Below are 22284 nucleotides of genomic sequence, written 5' to 3'. Positions count from 1 at the left end.
TGTCCCTTGCCCTGGTATGTCAATCAGTACTGCATTGCGGGTGAGTGTGTGTGTGTGTGTGCTGCGTGTGTGTGTGTCCTGAATACAAATAACCTACTGTGACTCAGTGTAGAGATTCAGACCATTTGTTCACAGAAGTGTGTGTGTTATAGACTGGAAGTGTGGTGATATAAAATATGGCTGTAAAGAGAAAAATATGAAAAATATACACTACCCTTCAAAGGTTTAAAGAATTATACTTTTATGCATAAAGAATGCATTACATTGAGGTAAAATATGCAGTCGTGTATAATGTTGCAAAAGGTACCAATTTCAAACAAAGGCTTTGCTTCAAACTTTATCAAAGAATTGAAGAAGAAACGCTGTATTTCACAATACCGTGATATTAAAAAAACAGGCATATTAGAATTACTTTTGAAGGATCATGTGACACTGAAGACTGAAGCCATGGCTGCTGAAATTTCAGCTTTATCATCACACAAAAAAACATATATTTTAAATAATATTTTTGTAGTGCTGTCAAATGACGATTCGCACCCCCCAAAAACATTGTTTACATAATATGTATTACATAACATAAAGTGTGTACTGTGTGTATGTATTGTGTATATAATACACACACATACATGAATGTATATTATTGAATATAATGATTATATTTTCAATATATATATATATAAAAATATATATATTTATATGAAATAGAAATTATAATATAAATATAGCAAAATATATGTTGTATATGTGTCCTTACATAAATAATAAATATGCACAGTACACACATGTTATGTAAACAAAAACTCTCTATTTTGGATGTGATTAAACGCAATCAATCATTTGACAGCACTATTTCATTCACAAAATATTAAAAAGAAAGAAATCAAACTTTTGAATGGTAGTCTACTTAAATGCCTTAAAGAAAATTTAAATAATGTCAAAAGGTTTGTGTGAAGATTAGATTTATGGCTTTGGGGGTTGAACTATATACACTGTATAATAAGATTTAAGTTTGGTGCAAAACAATTTTATGTATCATAATGGCCAGTTAAATAGAAATACAAATCTGTGCATTCATGTGTATATTTAATTTTTTCGACTCTTTTCAGCCTGTTATCTTCTCTTTTCAGGGTGTCATTCATCCTGTAGGGTCTGTGTGGGTCCAGACTCCTCAGACTGCATGCAGTGTGTCAAACAGGAAGAAGTTCTGCAGCCTCAAAATGGACATGCCTCTCACGGGTCCTGTATGTCTGCCTGCAGGCCACAGCATTACCTTGACACAGATCGGACCTGCAGAGGTGAGCAAACGAGACACATTCTTACACTTTTCTCTAAAGATGAAGGCACATACGCTACCATTTCATTTCTCAGTAGCTCCCTGATTGTGAAGTGATGGCAAGATAAATGCTGGGAAAAAAATGTGCATGGCGTCGTGTTGAATGACGCACTGCAGGTTGTTTGCACTAGTTATTCTCAATGTCTTAATCCTTGATGACTGAAGATCTGCAGTTCACTCCAGATACATCAGGGCTGCTGTACAGGATGTTAAACACCCTGTGGAGTAAGCTGTTCATGAAAAATTTAAATCCTGACCAAATTCTGGCAAAAAGGATTTGGAATGACATTTTTTTTTCGAAATAAAAAAGGCGGGTGTGAGCCGTCATACACAAACACAAAGATTAATTACGTAAAAACAGTATGTCAACATCTGCTTTTAGTTTATTCCTTAAGGACTGCGGGCTTTCTGTAGTACCACCAACACCTCACCCCCACAGCACTGAATAAAATTTACAGTTGCTTTTACAGTCACGTTGAATGGTGTCTGAATTTTACACAGTGAATCAGTTCTGTATTTATGATGTTCCCACATGCTGTGAACTTCACAGGGAAAGAAGTCTGGCTCCAGTATAAGTCAAATATGGTTTATAAAACTTTTGTTTGTCAGAATACAGTCAAATAAATTTAGCATTTCTTTCTAATAATTAAAATTAATTAAAACTTTAATTAATTAAAAAGGGGGCATAACACATTCAGCTTCGCCCAATCTCATCTTGAGTACCTATAGAATAGTACTGCATCCTTGATATCACCAAAAAGTCTTTAGCTTTGTCATATTTCTAAAAGAAAGATACAGCTTTACGATTCTTTAAAAAAAAAAAGCTGATCTCCTGGTGGCGCGCTGTGTAGGCGGAGCTAAAGAGTGACAATCATTTGCGCCCGCTTGCGAACAAAACACAGACATCCAGTGTTGCACTGGGCCTCATTTATAAAACATATGTAAACTTACACACTTGTGAAACTCCTTTGCTGCAGTGGAAAAACAAAGTTCATCCACTGTTTGCATAACTCTTGGAAAGCTTAACGAGGTTATCTTTCCCTTACAACCAAAACACTTCTTTGAAAACATATGCCTACTTCCCGTGCGAATCCCATGCAGTGCAGCCGAATGAAGCGTGTTGATTGAAGCGTGTTGATTGGAGAAATTGCAATCTCGTGTAACTATGCAAAAACAAACCTGGAAGTAAGATTTTTGGCACATAGATACTCGACCATATGTAGCATCCAACGTTTTAGCAGTGTTAACCACTCTGAACGCATTCATTTGCATTTAAAGCAGTGTTTGATTGATTTGATTTGAGTGATTTTTTTATGCTCCAAAAGCGGCACCTAGTGGCAAAGAATGAATTTGCATTTTCTTTCAGACCAACCTGAAAATCAAGCTTTCCCAGGTCTTTTCAGCGATTCGGAGACAACTGACAATTGAGAGACAATTAACTACACTGTCCACTTTAAGATTAAAAAATTTGCAGGATGTTTTCGTTCACTTAGAGCTGTGTTGAAAGGTTATTGTGAAAAATCCGTAATGGGGCACTTTAATATATGCATAAAATAAGAATAACTTGCTTTTAAATGATTGTTTATTGATAGTACCATTGATAGAATGCGTTAACAAATGAAAGCTAATTGTAAAGTGTTACCAAATCAATAAAAGATTATATAATTTTTAGTTGACATAGAAGCACATCACTGAAGGTGGTGAGAAAGTAACCAGTGTGCTGTTCATTCAATGAGTCCACTGTCATGAATCTCACTGCTATAATAATGACAAGTGCCTCTTTCTTCTCAATGAAGACCTTTGTGTTGAGCCAGCATGCTCAGACAAAATGTAGAGCTTCCTCGGGGCTACTTGTCTGGAGTGTGTGTGAATGAGTGTGTGTGTGGATGTGCTGATGGATCCGATATCATGCAGAGGAAATTCCAGTCTGTAAATCCTCTAAAGTCAGTCTCTCTACAGACCTCTATATGTTTGTGTGTTAGTCTCACCCAGCAGGGTGACGAGAACTAAAAATAATTAGATTGGAACGTGACTGTTGTGTGATCTGACAGCAAGAGTCGGTTTAAATCATTTTAAATGATTCTATTTATTATTCTATATATTTACTTCTTTGTGGGCAACCATTAAAACCTTTACTAATAACCATCATTCATGCATTATAAAATACTTTACAGATCAGTTATAAATATGTTAACGGTTAATATAAAGATTCCTAGTTAGTTAAAGGTTAGTTAGATACTAGGAAAATTGAAGTAAATGTAATGATATTATACACAAGTGTGGTTAGCTAGTGTGGTTTTATGTGCCCGAAAAAAACAAATACCTTTTAGGCCTATTTTAACCATACCTTTTAGGCCTATTTTATCCTATCTCACTCTCAACTGTGGTGTGGGTTTAAAAATCGATCAAAAATATTCATCCCATCATTGTGAACCTTCAAAACTCATGTACCATTCCCAATATCCTGGCTTCATTTCAAAACACACCCAGTGGGCTTAAAATGTCATTTAAAAGAAAAATGATCAATATGTGAGGACTTTAGGCATATTTATGTGCGTCTCAGAAATGCATTAAAAGAAAGCTTAGCCCTGTCTCTCATTCACTCAGTAGAATACAGATTGCCTGGGTTAGTATTTAGCACACCCACTATTCTTCTTTAGGGAATGTACTGAATTACAGGGCTAGATAAGTCTGTTCTGATTGACATAAAACTTGGCTGAACAGACAAAAAATTTAAAGACAAGCAGATGATTTGGGTCGCAGTGGGGGCATGCTTGCCGCTTTACAATGCTTTACTCCAAAAAAAAAGCCTCTGCATGTTTGTATTTTCCAGTTATTATGTATGTTTGTGTGTGCGTGTTGTCTGCATGTGTCTGCCAAACGTCCCTCACATTTAATCTGGTAGAGAAGTGGAGACGAGTCCAGACTTCACACCCATGACAGGCTTTCTTATTGGAACCCACTGCTTTCATTCAGCTGTGTGCACATGGAACAGATCTCTGACTGACAGCCTTTTTAGAGCAAATGCACTTTGTCTGCGTATACAGCTTAAAGGCAGATAGAGCATCATTTCTACAAAACGTTGTCCCAAGCCCTGTGATGCGATCAGCTCTCTGATTTGCCTAGTAATCCTAGTGGAGTGCTTACCTATAAAAGTTTTATGTATGTCAGTATTTTAAACTTTTATTAAAACTTGTTGTAATTATTATTTGCAGCGTCTTGTAGTGGTAGTTTTTTCAATGCCATGTTGAAACACATTTATTGTGTTTGTATATAAATAAAATAAAATTAAATTAAAAACATTTTTAACTTTGCATTTTTTTTTGTGTGTTTTTTTTCTTATTTTTTGAATCTTGTGCTCAATACGGTTGAATTTATTTGATTGCATTAACAGTAATATAATTAAAAATAGAATTTATTCTTGCGACGACAGAGCTGGAATTTCAGCAGCTAGCACTCCAGTCTTCTTCTTTTGTTCTTTTTGTTGTTTTTTTGGCTCCTTTGAATCTTAAAGTTCAAAAATACATCTTTTTATATTATAATGCATCCTTGCTGTATAAAAGTATGTATCTCTTATAATATATTATATATAAAATATATTATATTATATTATATTACATTATATTGGGATATCTGGTACATAGTTTTGAGTTTGTTTACAACACTGTGACTAATATCACTTTTTCTTTTTTCTCTCAGAATGTCACATCTCATGTTCAGGCTGCACTGCTGGAAGTTTCCAGAACTGTACTTCCTGTATACGGCCCATTGTCCTTCATCAAGGGCAGTGTCTCAATAAATGCCCCTATGGTTTTCATGTTCAGGACCATACTTGCCAAGGTGTTTTTGGGTGCTATTCTGTTCTGTACTAAAGACTGTGTCCCTGTGGATACAACTCAGTAGATTCTTTTATGAATGTAATGTAGTTCTTTTGTCTTCCCTCAGCGTGTCATCCATCATGTAAAGAGTGTACGGGCTCGTCTCAAGCTGACTGTTCTGCTTGTCCATCCCACGCCAGTCTTCATAACGGCTACTGCAGAACCAGCTGCCCTGAGGGCCAGTACCTGAATGCTGTGGGCTACTGCATTGGTGAGTGAAAATCAATCTTCCCGTTCTTACAATACTTCCAAGTGACACCTTTGATCTCAGGTCAATGCACCAGCTTGGGTTTAAGGTGTCAAATGGGCACAGGGGAGGATGCCTTCAGGAGAGGATTTGTTGTTCAAAGGGCATGTCAATGCCAAGAATATGTAAATGGGGAATATGTGAGGCAGTTTTGTTTCTGAAACTACACAATTGTGTTATCCTGTTATTTGAGCCTTGGTAAATGTGGCTGAAGTACCAGTCTGTGTCTCATTAACATGAGAAAACAAATGAGGAAACAAATATGAAGCAGTAAGCAGAGAAATTATACACTTATCTACACTAGAAGAAAAACGTGACTGTCATTCAAAGCAGGCATTAGCACAGTTTTACAATAAAAACTGCAATTATAGAGTGTTTAAACAGTGTAAAAACATTTATTTGAAATAAAAATCTTGTAACATTAAAGAAAATCTCTATTGCCGGATTTGTTTAATCGAATGCATCCTTGCTAAATAAAAGTAATAAATTCTTTAAAAAGTCCTAATGACCCCAAATTTGTGAATGTTATAAAGATATTGACACATCTTAGATCACTAAAACATTTTTCAGTCACATTTTATTTTAAAGCCCAGTTCCCAATGTTAACAAACCATTAACCATGTCATTTGTCTCAATGCACTCTTAATTAGCTGTTTATTAATAGTTGTTAAATTTAGGTATTAGGTATTGGGTAGGATTAGGGTACAGAATATAATAGGTATGCTAATAAGCAATTAGTTAATAGTGAGAAGTGTTAGCCACTTTTCCTCTTAAAAACATGTTTATGCACATTATGCACAAACTTTTCTAAAACTAGTGTAAACTTTGATTATGATGTTTTGATATAAGGTCAGCTGTGTGATTTATGTAACAGTAAAAGGGTCCTAAATCAAAGCTTGAAAATTGATATTGAAATGGCTCAGGTCGGATGAGTTTATGTCCTGTAAATATGTCCTTGCTGTTGTAAAGGTGCTAGTGGAATCATTGTGAAAGACTTGAGATTTCAAAATATATGCAGTTCATCTGAAAAACATGAAATATCCACAGACAGTAATTACAAGGATTTGTTATTGTCAACATGTTGAAAAATACATTGTGTTTACTATGTAAGAACATTTATAATAACCTTATTCTCTGTTTTACAATTTATCAGCACTCCTGTTTTTATTATATGCTGAAGGTTACAGCAGCACTTTTTACCGTTTGAGTAACTGTTTTTCTCAGAAACGTTTCACAGACCTCATTTTTTGCTTAGATCTTGTTGACTCAATAAAGCATGAACTATATGTATAATTGAAAGAATCTACTGATGCCCGTATATTATCACTCAGCTTGAGAAATGAGCCAACAAGGATTTTCATTGGTTGATATGCATCTTCTTATTATCAGCGCCCTCAGCGTGTCCATGGCGATGAAGCCAGCGTGCTCTCACAGCTGATAAGAAGTGAGAGAGGATATGCAGATAACACAGTGTTTACTTTTACACCTTTAGAACATTTTGAAGATAAGAATACGATAAGATCTTTTTTCCTCCATTTCCTCTCTTCAGTTCGGGATATTCTTATGGATATGCATAATAATGTGTGCTCTAAGTCTGTTTGTTTTTCTGTCAGAGTGTGAGGAGGGATGCCAGCGGTGTGTGGCAGACCTGCAGTCTGGTTTTGGCACTGTTTGTTTGTGGTGTAAGGTTCCCAGGATGCTGCTGCTGGGAGATCACTGTGTACCGCAGTGCCCACCCAAATACTACCGGTGGCACGGAGCTTGCAAAAGTAAGTTAATATGGGGAAAAATTTAACTAAAAAAAAAAAAAAAAATGCATTTCCACAACCATGAAGACATCATTTTTATCTCATCCTACAAATGATTCAGTGCGTTGTATATTATTTATTTATATATAATATAAATGATATAATATATGTTATATATTTTATCATCCAATTTTCACCTATAAAATATGATTTATTCTAGATTCATATTTATATATATATATATATATATATATATATATATATATAAAATTCATTTTGTGTTGTAATTATAATGTACAAAACATAGCCAGTTAATGCAACGCCAATATGTAATGCTACAGACATAAGCAAGATTAATTCATGAAATCAGATAACAATTAAGATGTTGACGTGACATTGAGATCTTCATGAATAAATAATGGGATCAATGGAGCTTCGCTGTCCTGTTTTTACAGAACTTCCTCACTCTTAGATTGCTTATTTATATGTAGTTATAAATTGATCCAAAAAGCAGGCCTTCAGCGCAATAGGTAAAATTTACAGTCGCTTTTTGCTTCAGATTAACTGATTGTAGAAGGAAAGATTTTTATAGACAAAATGATTTTGATGGCAACCCTGGCAATAAGCTTTTCAAAGTAGGTTCAAGTGCAACCTAATTTGCATCACACAACGACAATTCATCACGTCTTTCACCACCATCTAACTGCCTTCCTGTGAGAAAAACGTGTGCTGCTTTATTTCCAGCATTGAGTTTCATTATGTAGATTGAGCGTCATCAGTCACACACAGCGTCTAATCTCAGTGCCAGCATCGTCTTTATACACTGGTTTGTCATTCTACATGACATCTCAATGTAATATAGCCGGAGCCTCTGTTTTCATAACCTTGATGCAATTACCTGCTATGCTATCAAAGTGGCTCCTTTGCTGACAGTGTAGATGAGATGGTGCATTTGTTTTTATTAGGGAGTGTGATGTAGTGCTTGGCTTTAATGCGGAATCTTTTAAGATGCTGATGTGATCTATAAACTATTATGACCTTCTTTAATTACCTGGTGATATCAAGGGAGTGTGTGTGCAAAAGTGTTTATATGCCGATGTGCGTATATAGCCCTCTACGTGCTTTAATAAATTAAAAAATAATAATGTAATTTACTTTTGCAAAGCTTCGTCAGATGTCTTTGCGCTGTTTGAAGGTGATATGTCAAGTTGACAGCAGACTAAAAGTCATATGTGAATGGAAATTTCTGAGTACCAAGTGTTGGGACGTCAACTGATTTCCTTTCAAGTCTAATGCTGTCATGAAACGTGACTGTCCTTGGCAACCGCACTGATTAAAATGTCAAAATGTCAAAATGCTCTATTTTTCAAGCTTCTTTGGTTTTAATAACCTTTATCTGCTAAAACTGAGCCCTTCTGCGTGTGCATATTTTAGATCAATTAAATACAACAGCTTACAGTGTGTATAAAGTGCATATTTAATGCATTCATATACTATTATATTGAGGTGAAAAATTAAGCCTGCCTTACTTATCATACCGTATCATATTTTTGTTGAGAAACATTTGACATAATTATCCTGTCATCGTTCTTACTGTCCTGTTCCTGTTTACTCCAGAATGTCACTCTACCTGTGAGGAGTGCGGTGGGGATGGTCCTCATTCCTGCACTTCCTGTTTGGCCCCTGAGGTTCTGGCCCCATCAGGTCTCTGCAGCCCTCGCTGTCCAACTGGATATTACGCTGATGAAAACAGGGTGTGCCAAAGTAAGTGCACTTTTACATTAAGGGGTCATTAACTGAGAAATCTAAATTCCCTTGATCTTTTGACAACTATAAAAACATCCTGTAATTTACAGAACTTTCTCGTTAGTCTAAAAAGCAGCTTGTATTGATTGCATTGGTATCAATAACGTGAGCCACAGGTTTACATATAAACCAAAAGATAATTATAGCTCTGAAGACAACACAATGCATTGCAGTGCTACGTTGTGATTGCCTATAACATTAGGAAAGAGTGGATGAACTATATTTTTCTTGAAAAATAGATTGCATCAGTAAGAGCTTTGTTCACTTTATTTTACTGTGAATTTGGTTACAAACAAGGCACAATTCTATGCAAGATTTTAAAAAAGACTGAGACTAAAAGACAATGCTTTGTTGCTGGGCAATATGTAGCACAATATATTCATGTGCATCTTGTCAATTAAGCCAGTTCTTTCATTTAAAATTGTAAAGTTCTATTCATAAGCTTTTCACAATAGAATAGAATATGTGAAGAATTTAGTGCTGTTTGAAATTTTCTTCTCATATGAGCATTTTATCCGACTATACATTGCAACTAGAGTAAAATAGCTGAACCTAAGCATAGGAGCCTGATAAAAATGCTAATTTTAGATGAAACATAGAGACTTTTGCAAGGAAAATTGGAAGTATAAGATACCAATCAAAAGAAATAAATATGAACATTATATTGATTTATTGATTATATATTGCTTTTGGCTGATTGATTTTAAATAACTGAAATTATACTTTTAATTATGAAACTACAATTGACATTAAGTGACGACAAGTCACTAATTTTATCACTGAATCGTTCATTCAATTGATTTGGTTGAATGACTCACTAGATTAATTTAAAAATGAATGTTCGTTCATAACCTTTCGTACGTTCGTTCGTTCATAACAGCTTAGCTGTGACACAGACTATTTGTTTGTGTGTTTCCCAGTTATGTCACTTCGTATATATATTATTCTGAACGGCGCACCAAACACTGATGGGCACGGAGTGGAGAGCGGACACGTGCAGTCAGTAGATAATGAGCTGGAAAACAGAATGATAAGAAGAAGTGATTATAATTATACTAATTATAACAAAGAATCAATTTAACACAACAGCATGGGACGCAGTTAACAGGCTAACATTACAGTAAATTGTAAAATATCAAAACAAGTGGGTATGTTAAAATATTAATCCTTAGAAGTTGCAATACACAAACAGCGCTGGACAGAAAGTAAGCATACGACATATACCTGCGTATGTCCCCGACTACACCCCTGGTATAAATATATATTGCTCAATATGTTGCCCAGCCCTACTTTGTTAACTATAGTGTAGTCACTATTGCTTTGTCTGTTATTACAGATCGCTTGATGCTGTACTGAGTATTTCAGCATTTTTAACCTAAATTCAGCAGCATCCATATATGAGGAATGGACACTAATCATAGCAGTGGGCGTTTTGATGTAAAATTCTGATGCATTGGATCTTTTTAAAGTGCATCTAACTGTCTGATAAGTACTGATTAAATGATTATTGTGTGTGTTTCAGTGTGCGACACTCAGTGTCTGAGCTGTGAGATGGCAGGTGTGTGTACATCATGTAGAGACCAGCTAAAGTGCTTCTGTTTGGGAATGTCAGTATGAGAGCTGTGCTCATCAGTATTACCTGAACACCACCACACGCACATGCAGAGGTGAGTCTCGGCCCGGTTACACTGTTACATGTGGAATAATCTTCATTTAGACTACAAACCTGATATTGTCATGCATTTTTTAAAATGACTGATCCCGTATCTTTGATGTGTGTGTTTAAAAAGCCAAGTTCTTTTTTATTGCTTCATAAACATTAAACTTTCATCGTATTCACTTCAGAGATCTCATAGTGGAGGTCATAGTGTATGATGGACTCTTTTTTTTTGGGAATTCATCCAGTCGAAGGATCAAACATGGTTGATATTTTGTGGCTTAGAACACATATTGTTTTCATTTATCACGTGTCTCCTAGCAACAAGGCACATGTTTCTGCTTGATTTTGTAGTGTTAAAAATGACTTGAAAATCTGGTAGCAATGCCTGTTTTTTCTTTGCAATCACATGCGAAGTTAGCAAGTCTATGGATACATGTTGTCCAGTCTATTATAACAGACACATTCACACAGAACAGCTGGGAAAATAGGATGTGTATATTCTAGTAATTAAGGTCACATATTTTTTTTTTAATAGAAGATTACTGTGGAGACGCTAGCAAGAGTAATTGCAGAGAAGATTGTTTTTTGTTAATAATTGTGTGTTCAGATCTTAATATGATGTGATTTGGGATTTATATGTTAAACTAGAACCCATACTGTGAGACCTTACTTTCATTTTGATGGGATTTAGAGGAGATCAAAAGGAGATACTGTTGAGATTAATTGTTGTCCCTTGAGTTTTTGGATGTGTGTGTGAAATGAAGCAGAAAGAGAGACAATAATAGCAGGCATATGATTGCTTTACTGGCATGTAAAGCTGTTTACTCCTGCAGTACAGTGAATGAAGGTTACCTTGACAATATTTGGAGGGAGCAGTTTAATAATGCTACGCATCATTGTTTGTGTCTTTATGGATGGGTAATGTGAAAAAGGGCTTGGACAAATGAGCTGCTTTTATAGACGTCACAAATGTGGTGTTAAATGAAGTTAACCACTCTTCTTTTCAGCTAAATGTTTTAGGAGAATAGTTTTAGTGAATGAGGGGAGAGATGATGAGGTTATGTAGATAGAGCACAGAAAAAGCATGATGGGGCTTTTTAATGAGCTGAGCTGATTTAGAGAGTGGAGGTCTGCCTGTGAGTGATCACATGGGCAGCTAGTGCTCTTTAAATAGATGATATGAGAACTGAAACATTGTCTCTCTTTCTCATTGCAAGTCAAGTCGTGTATTGAAATCCCTCATATTTCTTGGTTTTCTAGAGACACTATTTAAGCTTGGCTTTGCAGGTCGTTTCAGACTTAGGTGCACTGTCTTTTTTTGATATTCATAAATTTCATAGTACAGCATATTTTATTTAACATTAAAACTTAAAATGGCTTTTAATTGGTATATACGGTTTCCCAGCCATGCTAAAATCAACAGAGTAACAGCTATAAAATTATTATGATCAATTACAATTAGAAAAAAGAATGGTCGATTAGGAAGAATGGTCCATTCTGATTAGTTGAGCTGGCAATTTCTATATTAATTAAATATTAAGGTGCTACTGTAATGGGGCTGACAAGACGTGAGACGTGCAGATCCAAGTGCAAGGCTTTATTTAAAGACGTGGTCAAAACAGGCAGGGTCAAACGATGGCAAACAGGTATGTGGGGGGAAAACCAGAAAGCAGTCTGAAAACAAGCAAGGGTTAATCAACGATGATCTGATAATGAGAGCGATGATCCGGACAGCGCAGTGTCCAAAGCAGCAGGACAAGGGTCAATCCAATAAACACTTACAGAGAGTTAACAACGAGAAAACAGGCAGAGCTAGATTATGAATAAGATAAAAACTGGTTTGAATCGCAGCTAACACTAGGAGAGCGATAATTCAATATGAAGCAAAGGAAACACAGAAAGGCTCTGTACTATAGCTATCACTAGGTGAGCGATAAATGCTAAACAATACTCAGCAGTGAGTGAGAAGAAGTTCAAGACTTAAGTAGTGTGTGTTTCACTGGATACAGCTGTGTAATCAGGTGAGAGTCAGCAACTGAATAAACCAATCTTTGCAATGGAGTATGGGAAATTAAGACCAGAGTTAGGTGCAACAGTAGTGTAGTGCAAGAGTCCATGTGGTGAGTGTACAGAACTTAATACCACCGGTTCATGACAGCTACCATGTCAACACCTTGTAGTTGGACTAATGAACTGCTACTTGGTAGACAATCTGTTTATTTATTATACATAACAATGTAACATAATGGAACTATTTATTGTTCATTGAATTTTTTTATCTAATGCTAATGGAAATTCATCATATCTATTTTTAAATGCCTCTTATTAATATTATTTAAATTTATTTATACGTCTCATTACATTTTGACCAAGTCACTTTTAATCAAAATGTTATAGTGAAATGACATACATCTCTCTGTTGCAACTGTCACACGTGTTTTTTTTTAATAATCTATTTTAATCAGATGTTCATACTGTATGTCACAATATGCAAGAAAAGATTCGTCACTACTTGCGTTACAATTAGAGCTGGGTGATACATTGCATGCTATATTCACTTGCTCGTCAGTGATCTATGACTCTGTGTATTAACTGACGCTCCATTGGAAAACAGGTGATTGAGATTTACAGCTAATCAAGGAACCAGTTTGACTGACGAGATGGACATGAATATAGCATGTGATATGTCGCTCCGGCCCTAGCTATAATAACAGATTTGTGGAGTATTTAAACACTTGACTTTGTGTGGAACTTTACTTACAGTATAATCATTATAGCACAGCCTCTCACGGCATATTGATTTATTAATTAACATTTCTAGAAAATTCCCCATTCCTGCATGCAGTGATGCTGTTTTACATAATGAATTGAAAGTGATAGGTCTTTGTCATGCATTGCCTTGAAAATGCTGTTATTTTCTTGAACAAATGCAAATCGTAGTTTTCACTCTTATCACTGTCTCGTGGCCATTTTTTTTCCATTTTCATTTGCTCTTATTTTGCTCTCTTCCTCAATCACACTCCAATTTATCATATTTTCGTTCTATATCCCTCCCACTCACTTTCTCTCAGAATGCGACTGGAGCTGTAACGCATGCCGTGGACCCCTGCGTAGTGACTGTCTGCAGTGCATGGAGGGATACGTCCTGCAGGATGGCATTTGTGTGCCAGGATGCTCGCTGGGATTCTACCAGGATGCTGAGAGATGTCTGAGTAAGTCATCAACAAAAATAACGACCTTCATTATGAATCCAACCAATCAATTTTCCAACTCAATAAACTTTGACAGTTCAATCTCTCAGTCAGTTGTCACAGCTGGGGAGGAAGGCAGGCCCTCTAATGTCTGCTGTATAGAGCCAACATCAGTCGCTGCGCTATACCCAAGGTTTAGTGGCAGTTTAATGGGTCGATTTCAAATGAGACTGAAAGACAAGTCTATCAGCAATGTTTGGTTGTGGACTGGATTGAAGAAGTTCCTGGAAAAGTGATTTTTAAGTGAATATTAATTAAACAGCATTATCCAGTTATTGTAGCATGCAGTATTAAACTTCAGCAGAATGCAACAGAGGAAACTCAAGTTATTTAACATGCATTATAGTTTGATCTGTTTTAAATGCTGTATAAATTATTAATGTTCTATAAATGCATTATAATATTAATAGTAGCAATATTAGTAATAATGAAATATTATTATAGTTTTCATTATTAATGTAAAAGTCTAGAGTCAGCCATGTTATAAAATAAACATAAACAGACTCTAGATTTACATTTCAACCAGCGAAATATAAGCATAAATTAGCGTTATCACAAGACATAAACAAGCCATAATATGTTGAAAAGAATCGAAGGTCAAAAAATGCAGAGTTGCAAGTATGTTTCTCCTAGTTGAGGGTTCCAAGTCATCTTTTATTTCCTGAAGCTAAATTAAAAATAACACATCTTGGCAAATGATGGATAATATGTTCTTCTTCCATACCAATGAATTAATACGTGTGACTTGCCACTTGTTCTCTAAGGTGCCTCCTCTTAGCAACAACAATTACAGCCATTTCAAGAGCAAAATATTTTAAGATATGCTTTCTTGGCTGTTTAATAATGCCGCAAATACCAATAATTTGCTCAGCACAAACGTTAATAAATTGCATTACATGGTTGATTTGAGTACTCCCCTCCCAGACATTTTGTGTCTGGAAAAAAAAAACTGTCCGCGCCTTTTCAGTGCTAATTCTCCCTGTGCATCTTCAGTAAAAATGACTATTTTAATGCCAGTTTGCTGGCCAAGATGTTAGTAAACCTGGCCCTTAATCTTCCCAACCCCAAACTTTTGAACAAAAGTGTATATCTTTAAAATGTCATAATGTAAAGTGATAGACAAAAACTTAGATCTCATTTCATATGAAATTCATATGAAATAAATTTCATGTCTTCAGACTTTCTCTCGCTTATTCTTTCTGTGAACAGGCTGTGATGAACACTGCGAGCAGTGCCAGGCCCATGGCCGATGCCAGCGCTGCCAGCTGCCATATGCCGTATTGAATGGGCAGTGTGTGCTGGAATGCGGCAAACGCTACTTTTTAGATACCTCGACCCATCAGTGCACTGGTGAGTGCTGTGTATCTGGTCTAGGTGGGTGATCGTGACTGCCTAGATTGCTCATTTTAGTGTGTTTACAAGCCTGCTAATTTTAGAGGTGCTCAGTACGGTGTGACGCAGTTCCCTCTCGTGTTCTACCTGAATCTCATGACAGATTGTCTGCTATTATTTCTCAGCATGCTCAGCTGGTTGCTTGGAGTGTGTGAGTGCAGGTGATTGCCGCGTCTGTGCTGAGAACTCTTTCCTGAAGGGTGGCCAGTGCATCCTGGACTGTGGTCACGGATATTACGCTGACCCAAAAACAAGAGCCTGCCATGGTAACCTAACTTCACATGTTTGTTAGAAATGAATGCCTTCGTGGTCACAATTTTTAATAATGTTCACTGTGTGAGTGTTTGAACATCGGCGTCAACTTTTTGCATCTACAGCAAACAGTCGCGCTCCATCTCTTTACATCAATGGCTCTCTGCTTGTTCCTATTGGTGGAGTTAAACCCTTGGATCCGGGCTCCTGTCAATCAAGGATGCAGATAGCCAATCAGAGAGAGAGCATGTTGCTCCAGCTCCTTCAGCCACCCAGTAACGGGCATCTTGTGGTCCTGGAGAATGATGTAGAGAGAGCACTGGACAGAGACGACACTTTCACCTTTACTCAGCTCAAAACACGAGCTGTGCGCTTCATTCACGACAAAGAGCAGCCTGGTAAGTGCGTGTAACATGGAGTGATGGAATTAATCCTGGGTTGTTTCCCCAGGAAATTTATTTACATGCAGAAGTCATTAAAAATATAATGATTCAAAAGTAGACCAAGGGATATGTCCTCCATCACCTATAGCATTGATAATGTATTACTCTCATTAACAGCATTACAGTGCATTTATGCAGTCTGAGAGTGAGTGAATTATATAGTCTTCAGTATATATGAGCAAGATGATATATGGAAGTGTACAATCATTCATATTATTTACTCACTATTTATAGTTCATGGTAAACGTTTCATTTCTCATCTCCTGAAAATATCACTTTTGGTGGCGACTTGTTCGTAGCTTCCTGCGAGATATGGCCCATATCTGCTAAGACAGACAGATTTTGGATATTCAGATGCTGTATTAAAATGGCCTTATATTAAGGCGAGTGTGTGTTGAGAATGTGTTTTGGGGATGGACTGAGTTTGAGTAGGGTGCGCTAGTCATTAGGCTTTAATTACCTCGGTGAAGTTGGTGAGGCATTTGACAGGACACACACACACACACACATATACACTCAGTGCTCATAAGCCATAGCATTTGTAATGATTGTGTGGCACAGTCGCGATTGCCGACCTTCCTCTCTGTTTTCCTTCACAAAGCCTATCTTCATTAAGCTCTTCCTTCTTCGTTCGTGGTTTAATTGTCGTTATTCCAAACACATTTGTTTATTTGTTTCATCTCTTGTTTCTCAAATGTACTATTTTTTCCTCGCCATCATTTCTGTGCCAGTTTTCAAAGTCTTTTCTACTTGGTCTTCGCTTTTTGTTTTCTCCAAAGTTTTTTGTCATCATTTTTTCAAATAAAAGCCATCTAATTTTTGTATATTGTTAGATAAGTTTGTTTGTCACAGTGTGAAATGAAAATTCAGTTGTTCTTTATCGCATTTATTGTTTAGTATTGCTTTTTCATTACACATTATTTGCTGTGATGCCACTGTGTGATGTTGAGTTTATCATGTTTAGCCTAGCTAGTTGCTTAGCCTCACGATTATATGAGCTCTCAGGTACCGACTCGTTATTTATAGCCTCGAATTTGAGTTTACAGCAGTGTAATGTTGCTTGTTTGCAGAGTGGGCAGTTCAGCAGTGGCAAGTAGATTCTCAGCTGAAGCTCAGTCTGCTTGTGCAGAAGTTTCAGCAGGTAAACACACATAAACTCATCTGAATGCTGAGACTGAGACAGAAATACAAGAAAGACAAATGATATTAGAAGATTGTAGACCAGTGTCCATTTACTGGTTAATTGCACGCATTATTAATATTGTGAATAACATTAAATTTAATGTTCTAAATAATTTAATATTTCTAATGAACATGAGCAAATTCATGTTAAATATTAGAGTTCTTTTCGGCTATTAACCTTTCCAGTTTTTTATATTTACCGTAAATATTTAATATTTCAAGATACATTTCATTTCGAGAGCATGTGTGATATCGATATTAATCTCTGCTTTGTTCGCCTTTATTAAAAATGTATTTAAAGCAGCCATTACAGCATAACATTTCAAGTATCGCTCACATAAGTTATTTGAGTTTCATTGTTAGTTTTAGTCGGGAACTAGTAGAGTGTCTAGGGAGAATAAAATAAATGTACCCATATTTTACTCATTTAAATGACCTATTTAAAAGTAGCTTCACGCACTTCAGCAGGTTCAGAATAATGCAAGACAAGCTTTCTTTGAAACAATACTGTCTGTAATTACATGCTCAAGATATATGCATATTTTCTATATAGTTATTTAAAGCCACTGTTCGCTTCAAAATAAATTAATAAATGAATTTGAACATACATCTTACATCAAAATGTTTTTTTGCCATATTATAGTTATTTACTCATGTTGTAGGTGACAAAGTTCATTACTACGACATCTTTATAATATCATTCCATTTTTTAAAGTCACCTTATTGACTATTGGCTAGTCTCTCCTTTCATTAAAATGTATGGGTTTGCCTCATAAAATTGAGTTTCTTTGCCATATTCTCGTCTTTGCCATACTCATAGTTCATCTTTCAGAGTTGACTGTTATTATCTACTCTGAGGAGTATATTATAGTTAGCCCTGAGTTAAAGATCTCTCCTCATTCTATTCTCCTCACTCTTCTTCTGTATTGTTCATTGCAGCATTTAAGTCATACTTACAGATAAGAAACTCCAGAGGTTTGCAAAACTGCTGTTCGATTCTGCAGCCTGATCAACACACACATACACACAGAAATCGAGTTTTCGACATAAATAATGGATGCACAACACCTAAAATATATTCAAGCCTTCACATGAAGCCGATAACAGCAACTGAACAGAGCATTTCCTGCCGTGCCAAATGAAAGTTATAGTGAACAGCAACTTGTATTCAAAAGCAAAGAGAGAGGAGAATATCACCCAGTTTCCTGTTAAAGAGTAAAAGCAAGGTCATTAATCTTCTCCCCGAGGAAAAGACGTCTGAAAATAAATCGTTTACTTCGTTTACGTGCAGTGGGTCAGTGGCCGATGCTCACAGTCTTTGTGCAGCAGCAATTCACGAATGACACACGTGAATATCTTTGTCAAAAAAAGTGCAGGCTGCGCACGAATGCTTTTTATGCTCATGACAGCATAAATTAACCATAGAGCTTATGTTATTTATTTCCTGGCTATAAAATTAGTTAAACAAAGAATTGTCATGATAGATAAAATTATGTTGTAGTTCACAAATATTTTTATTATTTGTACCATGTCCATGCATTTGGGACTATATCTGGTTGTGTCAGCTCTTCATTTCATTTTCACACATTTGTTCACTCTGAGTTGTTGTGAATACAGAGAACAGATATTTGGAAGCTACCGTAATGTTGATACCTTCAACATGAACTCGTTTCCGCCTTGAAATATTCGTGATGTTAACGTCAACAGATTTAATGATCAATGCCAAATCAGCTGTGCATTACATCAGACCTGATTGCTGAATGGAGCTCAAAAGGGTGTACAACTCAATTGATTTACTTCGCAGTTGGAAAATTCTGCCACCTTCCAAAAGTGCGTTAGAAAGAGCGTTCTGCTCACACATCACGTCAGCGAGCGCGTCTTACTATAAGGGCTTTTTGCTTTGCTCATCTTCGATGCGCTTCTTCAAAATAAAAATGGAAAATACAGAATAAGAATTTTTTAATAATACCAACATTAAACGGTTTCTTTCAAGAATTCTTTCCTTCTTCTTCTAAACCAGCTTCATCTGAAATCCTTGTTGAATTGCATCTTGTTTGTTCACAGAGCACTCATCAGATATTAAGCCAATCAAATACTGCGGTTAAGAGTCGAGTCTATTCTTTCACTATCAAAGTATTCTACGGGTTCACAAGACGTTTTCATCACAGCTCGATGTTATTACTCACAGGCTTCATTTGGTAGTAAATTCCACTTACCGAAGACTTCGGAGGTGGAAGAAGCTGCAGCACAGAAGATGACGGAACCAGAGCGAAGATTGCGATGCACTTCGTTGCAGGTCAACGACGGGCAAGCCACAGAATATCTCAGCTTATTATCAGCATTAAATAAAGGTCAATTTAACAGGTTTTACTGGGTAAAAGATATTTCAGTACCGACAGTTCACCATCAGGCAGCTTTTAATTATAATGACAGGTTGTTACCTGTCATATTACACACGTGTCATGTACTTTATAAAGGCGTAAAATAATATGTTAAAAGCGGTGGTTTTTTATCAGCTCCTCCAATTTTGACTTATCAAGGATTTTTGGCTAATTACATTCACTCCGTTTCCGACGCCGAAATACCTTAGTGACGAGACAGCAGGCTGGTCGCCGAAATATTGTTCATGTGTTATTTATGTCACTATCATGATGTGTCCTCGTGCAGTACAGCGCGAAAAATTTAACATCACTTATTAGTATTCAAAATAGTTTAATACCAAAAGTTAACAGGAAAGCCAGTTATTTGATTTTTGAAACAAAATGCCAAATAATACTAATATTACGGAACAGGCTGTGTATCAATGGTGCCTACATGCTTTGTCTGAGACAGAGAGAGGATCTCCCGCAGTTATTTGATACATGTGTTCGTTATCAGCGAGTCTCACAGTTCATATTCGTTTTAAAAACCAAGCGTTTGCGCTGGCGGGTCAGTCACTTGGTTACAGATTACAGCTTTCTTTTCACTTTTATAGTGCATTGTTGGTGTTCGCTCACTGATCATATTTATACCTTTTGCTGCGTTTCAGTACTCCTGCAGATGGTACAAATAGGCCTAAGCACTCAAGTGACAGCACTGTGCACGAGAGACACGGAGGTGATTCTGTGATATAGACGTGTTTACGTGCGTTTTCTACATTAGGTGAACATATTTCTCATACTTATTTCTACCATATACATCATCAATACCTGCTTCATTTTCTGAGTTATCTCTCTCTCCTGATTATTTCTGCCATGCCTTAGCCTGCTGATGTTCAGACAGAGATTGTCAAGACTTTCGTTTTGCTTTGTTTCTGCTCCTTCATAAGCTGTTTCATCCACATATTCGTAGTGTCACGAGCGTTACTCACCACTCTGCCGCAGCTCAAGAGTTCATCATCTTCTAAGCGCTTCGTTCAATGGAAGCTGTCGTAAACACTGAAGTTTGCATATCAATAAAAGGTTTTATTAAATGATCCGCAGTAGGCGGTCAAGGCGAATCGGGATAAAGTTGCCGCATCATAATGTTATGACCAATATTAAAAGCGTCAGTGAAGCGGAAAGGTCATGCCACATTCATAACGCAAGATGAGAGCAGTAGTAGTTGGCCGAGATGGCACCGCAACATTATCCGCCAAGCTGGCTTTGGGAGCAAGGTCCCCGATATTGTGCCCAATATAGAATGTGCATTTCGGCAATGATTTACGAGCAGTCAGCCGACCAGCTTTCGGAGCAGTCACTCGTTGCTTCAGGCGGGCTTTGATCCATGCCGTCAGCACCGGCGAATGATCTCAGACGCACGTAGCTTTGAGACCAAATATCCACATCTTCCACCATTGCTCGTAAACAAGAGAAAGGCAAAAAAAGAAATAAAGCAGCCCCGCCATTTATCAATGTCACTGCAGCCAAGATGTTTCAAGAAAACAGAAGAATGCTCATGGAAACACGAGTTCATTGAAGCTGAAATGTTTGGCGTAAACACTGGCGTAGTACAGTATTACACCAGCGTGCTTTTCACGCATGAAATGCAGCAGTCCCCATTTGGTGAGACTCTTGTGAAAACAGCATTCATGCTCTTGACCTTCATGGCTGCGAAACCTCGCTTGCAACCATCTCGCTCAGAGAGGTGATCAGAACAGCAGGAAAAGGGCGGGAGTCGTTACAGTTTCCTCTGCATCTGGCCATCTTCCCCACGCCTCTGAAGGTCTTCTTTGATCTGCGGCTAAGATGATCTGTTCATTGCAACCGAGCCTCAGCCAGCACAGGGATGTTCAGAGTTCGTTAGATCTAAAGATTCTGGCATAGTTATCGCCGAGTATGGCGATTACGCCTTGCGATCTTTCGTGGCATTCGATGTCAACATAAAATGCAAGAAAGCAGGGCTCTTCTGCGGTTTCATAATGATAATAAATCGTTGATTACCCGCAAAACTTCAGCTCAATGGCAAAAGTTGAAGTTAGCACATTCAAGAAGAATGAGTACTTTACTTATACCATGACCAGCTCACTATTAGTACCGCTTTTAGCATTAAATACTTTTGTGTTAATAAATGCTTTAGCATTTCCTTGTCTGACACACAGTTCACAAAGCATGGGTTTCAATGCTCATTTCGCATGCACCAGTTTTGTTTCATACCTAAATCTCAATAACTAAATATATTGAATGCGTTTTTGGTTCGCAGTGAAGATAGAAAGATACTTTTGTAATACCTTTAAATTAATGTTTGATAACACTATTTGTGTTCTTCTTAGCTAGTTAAATATTAGCACGTGTATTACTAGATATTAGCTATTTGAAGAATTATTGTTAGTTTATGACATTGCGTTTTATTTCGGTTACCCAGCAATCTCTGCACAATACCAATTTAATAACATACCATTAATTATTAAAAGCTGCATATTGTGAAATTTATTGAGGAAATATGGTGCAGTTTTCCCAATCTAAAGTGTTGTCATCGCCGTGTTTTTTTTCTCGTGAGCTTCATTCATCAAAATCTGAAAAAGACACAGCCGTTACAAAATATACAATAATGACAAAAATATGGTTTCTCAGGTTGGCTTGACTCACCGCGCTCAGCGCGTTCAAGACTCGCGAAGGAATGGTCCGCCGTTCAA

The 22284-nt window shown here is 36.8% G+C and overlaps 1 protein-coding gene across 1 annotated transcript in view; it reads left to right on the top strand.

The window, feature by feature from the left end:
* The window catches only part of LOC122335056 (extracellular matrix organizing protein FRAS1-like), a 63526-nt gene extending 43221 nt beyond the window's left edge, over window positions 1-20305 (top strand). Inside the window, 14 exon segments of the mRNA XM_043232818.1 lie at window positions 1128-1295; window positions 5033-5173; window positions 5279-5422; window positions 7072-7227; window positions 8824-8970; window positions 10535-10595; window positions 10597-10679; window positions 13744-13884; window positions 15133-15273; window positions 15441-15581; window positions 15693-15965; window positions 17081-17151; window positions 19381-19499; window positions 20221-20305. Of these exon segments, the coding sequence (XP_043088753.1) occupies window positions 1128-1295; window positions 5033-5173; window positions 5279-5422; window positions 7072-7227; window positions 8824-8970; window positions 10535-10595; window positions 10597-10679; window positions 13744-13884; window positions 15133-15273; window positions 15441-15581; window positions 15693-15965; window positions 17081-17151; window positions 19381-19499; window positions 20221-20305 (1871 nt within the window).
* The last annotated feature ends 1979 nt before the right edge of the window (window positions 20306-22284 follow it).

This window comes from Puntigrus tetrazona, unplaced genomic scaffold (assembly GCF_018831695.1).
Source record: "Puntigrus tetrazona isolate hp1 unplaced genomic scaffold, ASM1883169v1 S000000696, whole genome shotgun sequence".
In the NCBI taxonomy this organism is placed as follows: Eukaryota; Metazoa; Chordata; class Actinopteri; order Cypriniformes; family Cyprinidae; genus Puntigrus; species Puntigrus tetrazona.
Note: the sequence above shows the minus strand (reverse complement) of the source record. Positions and strands in the feature narration are given on the sequence as shown.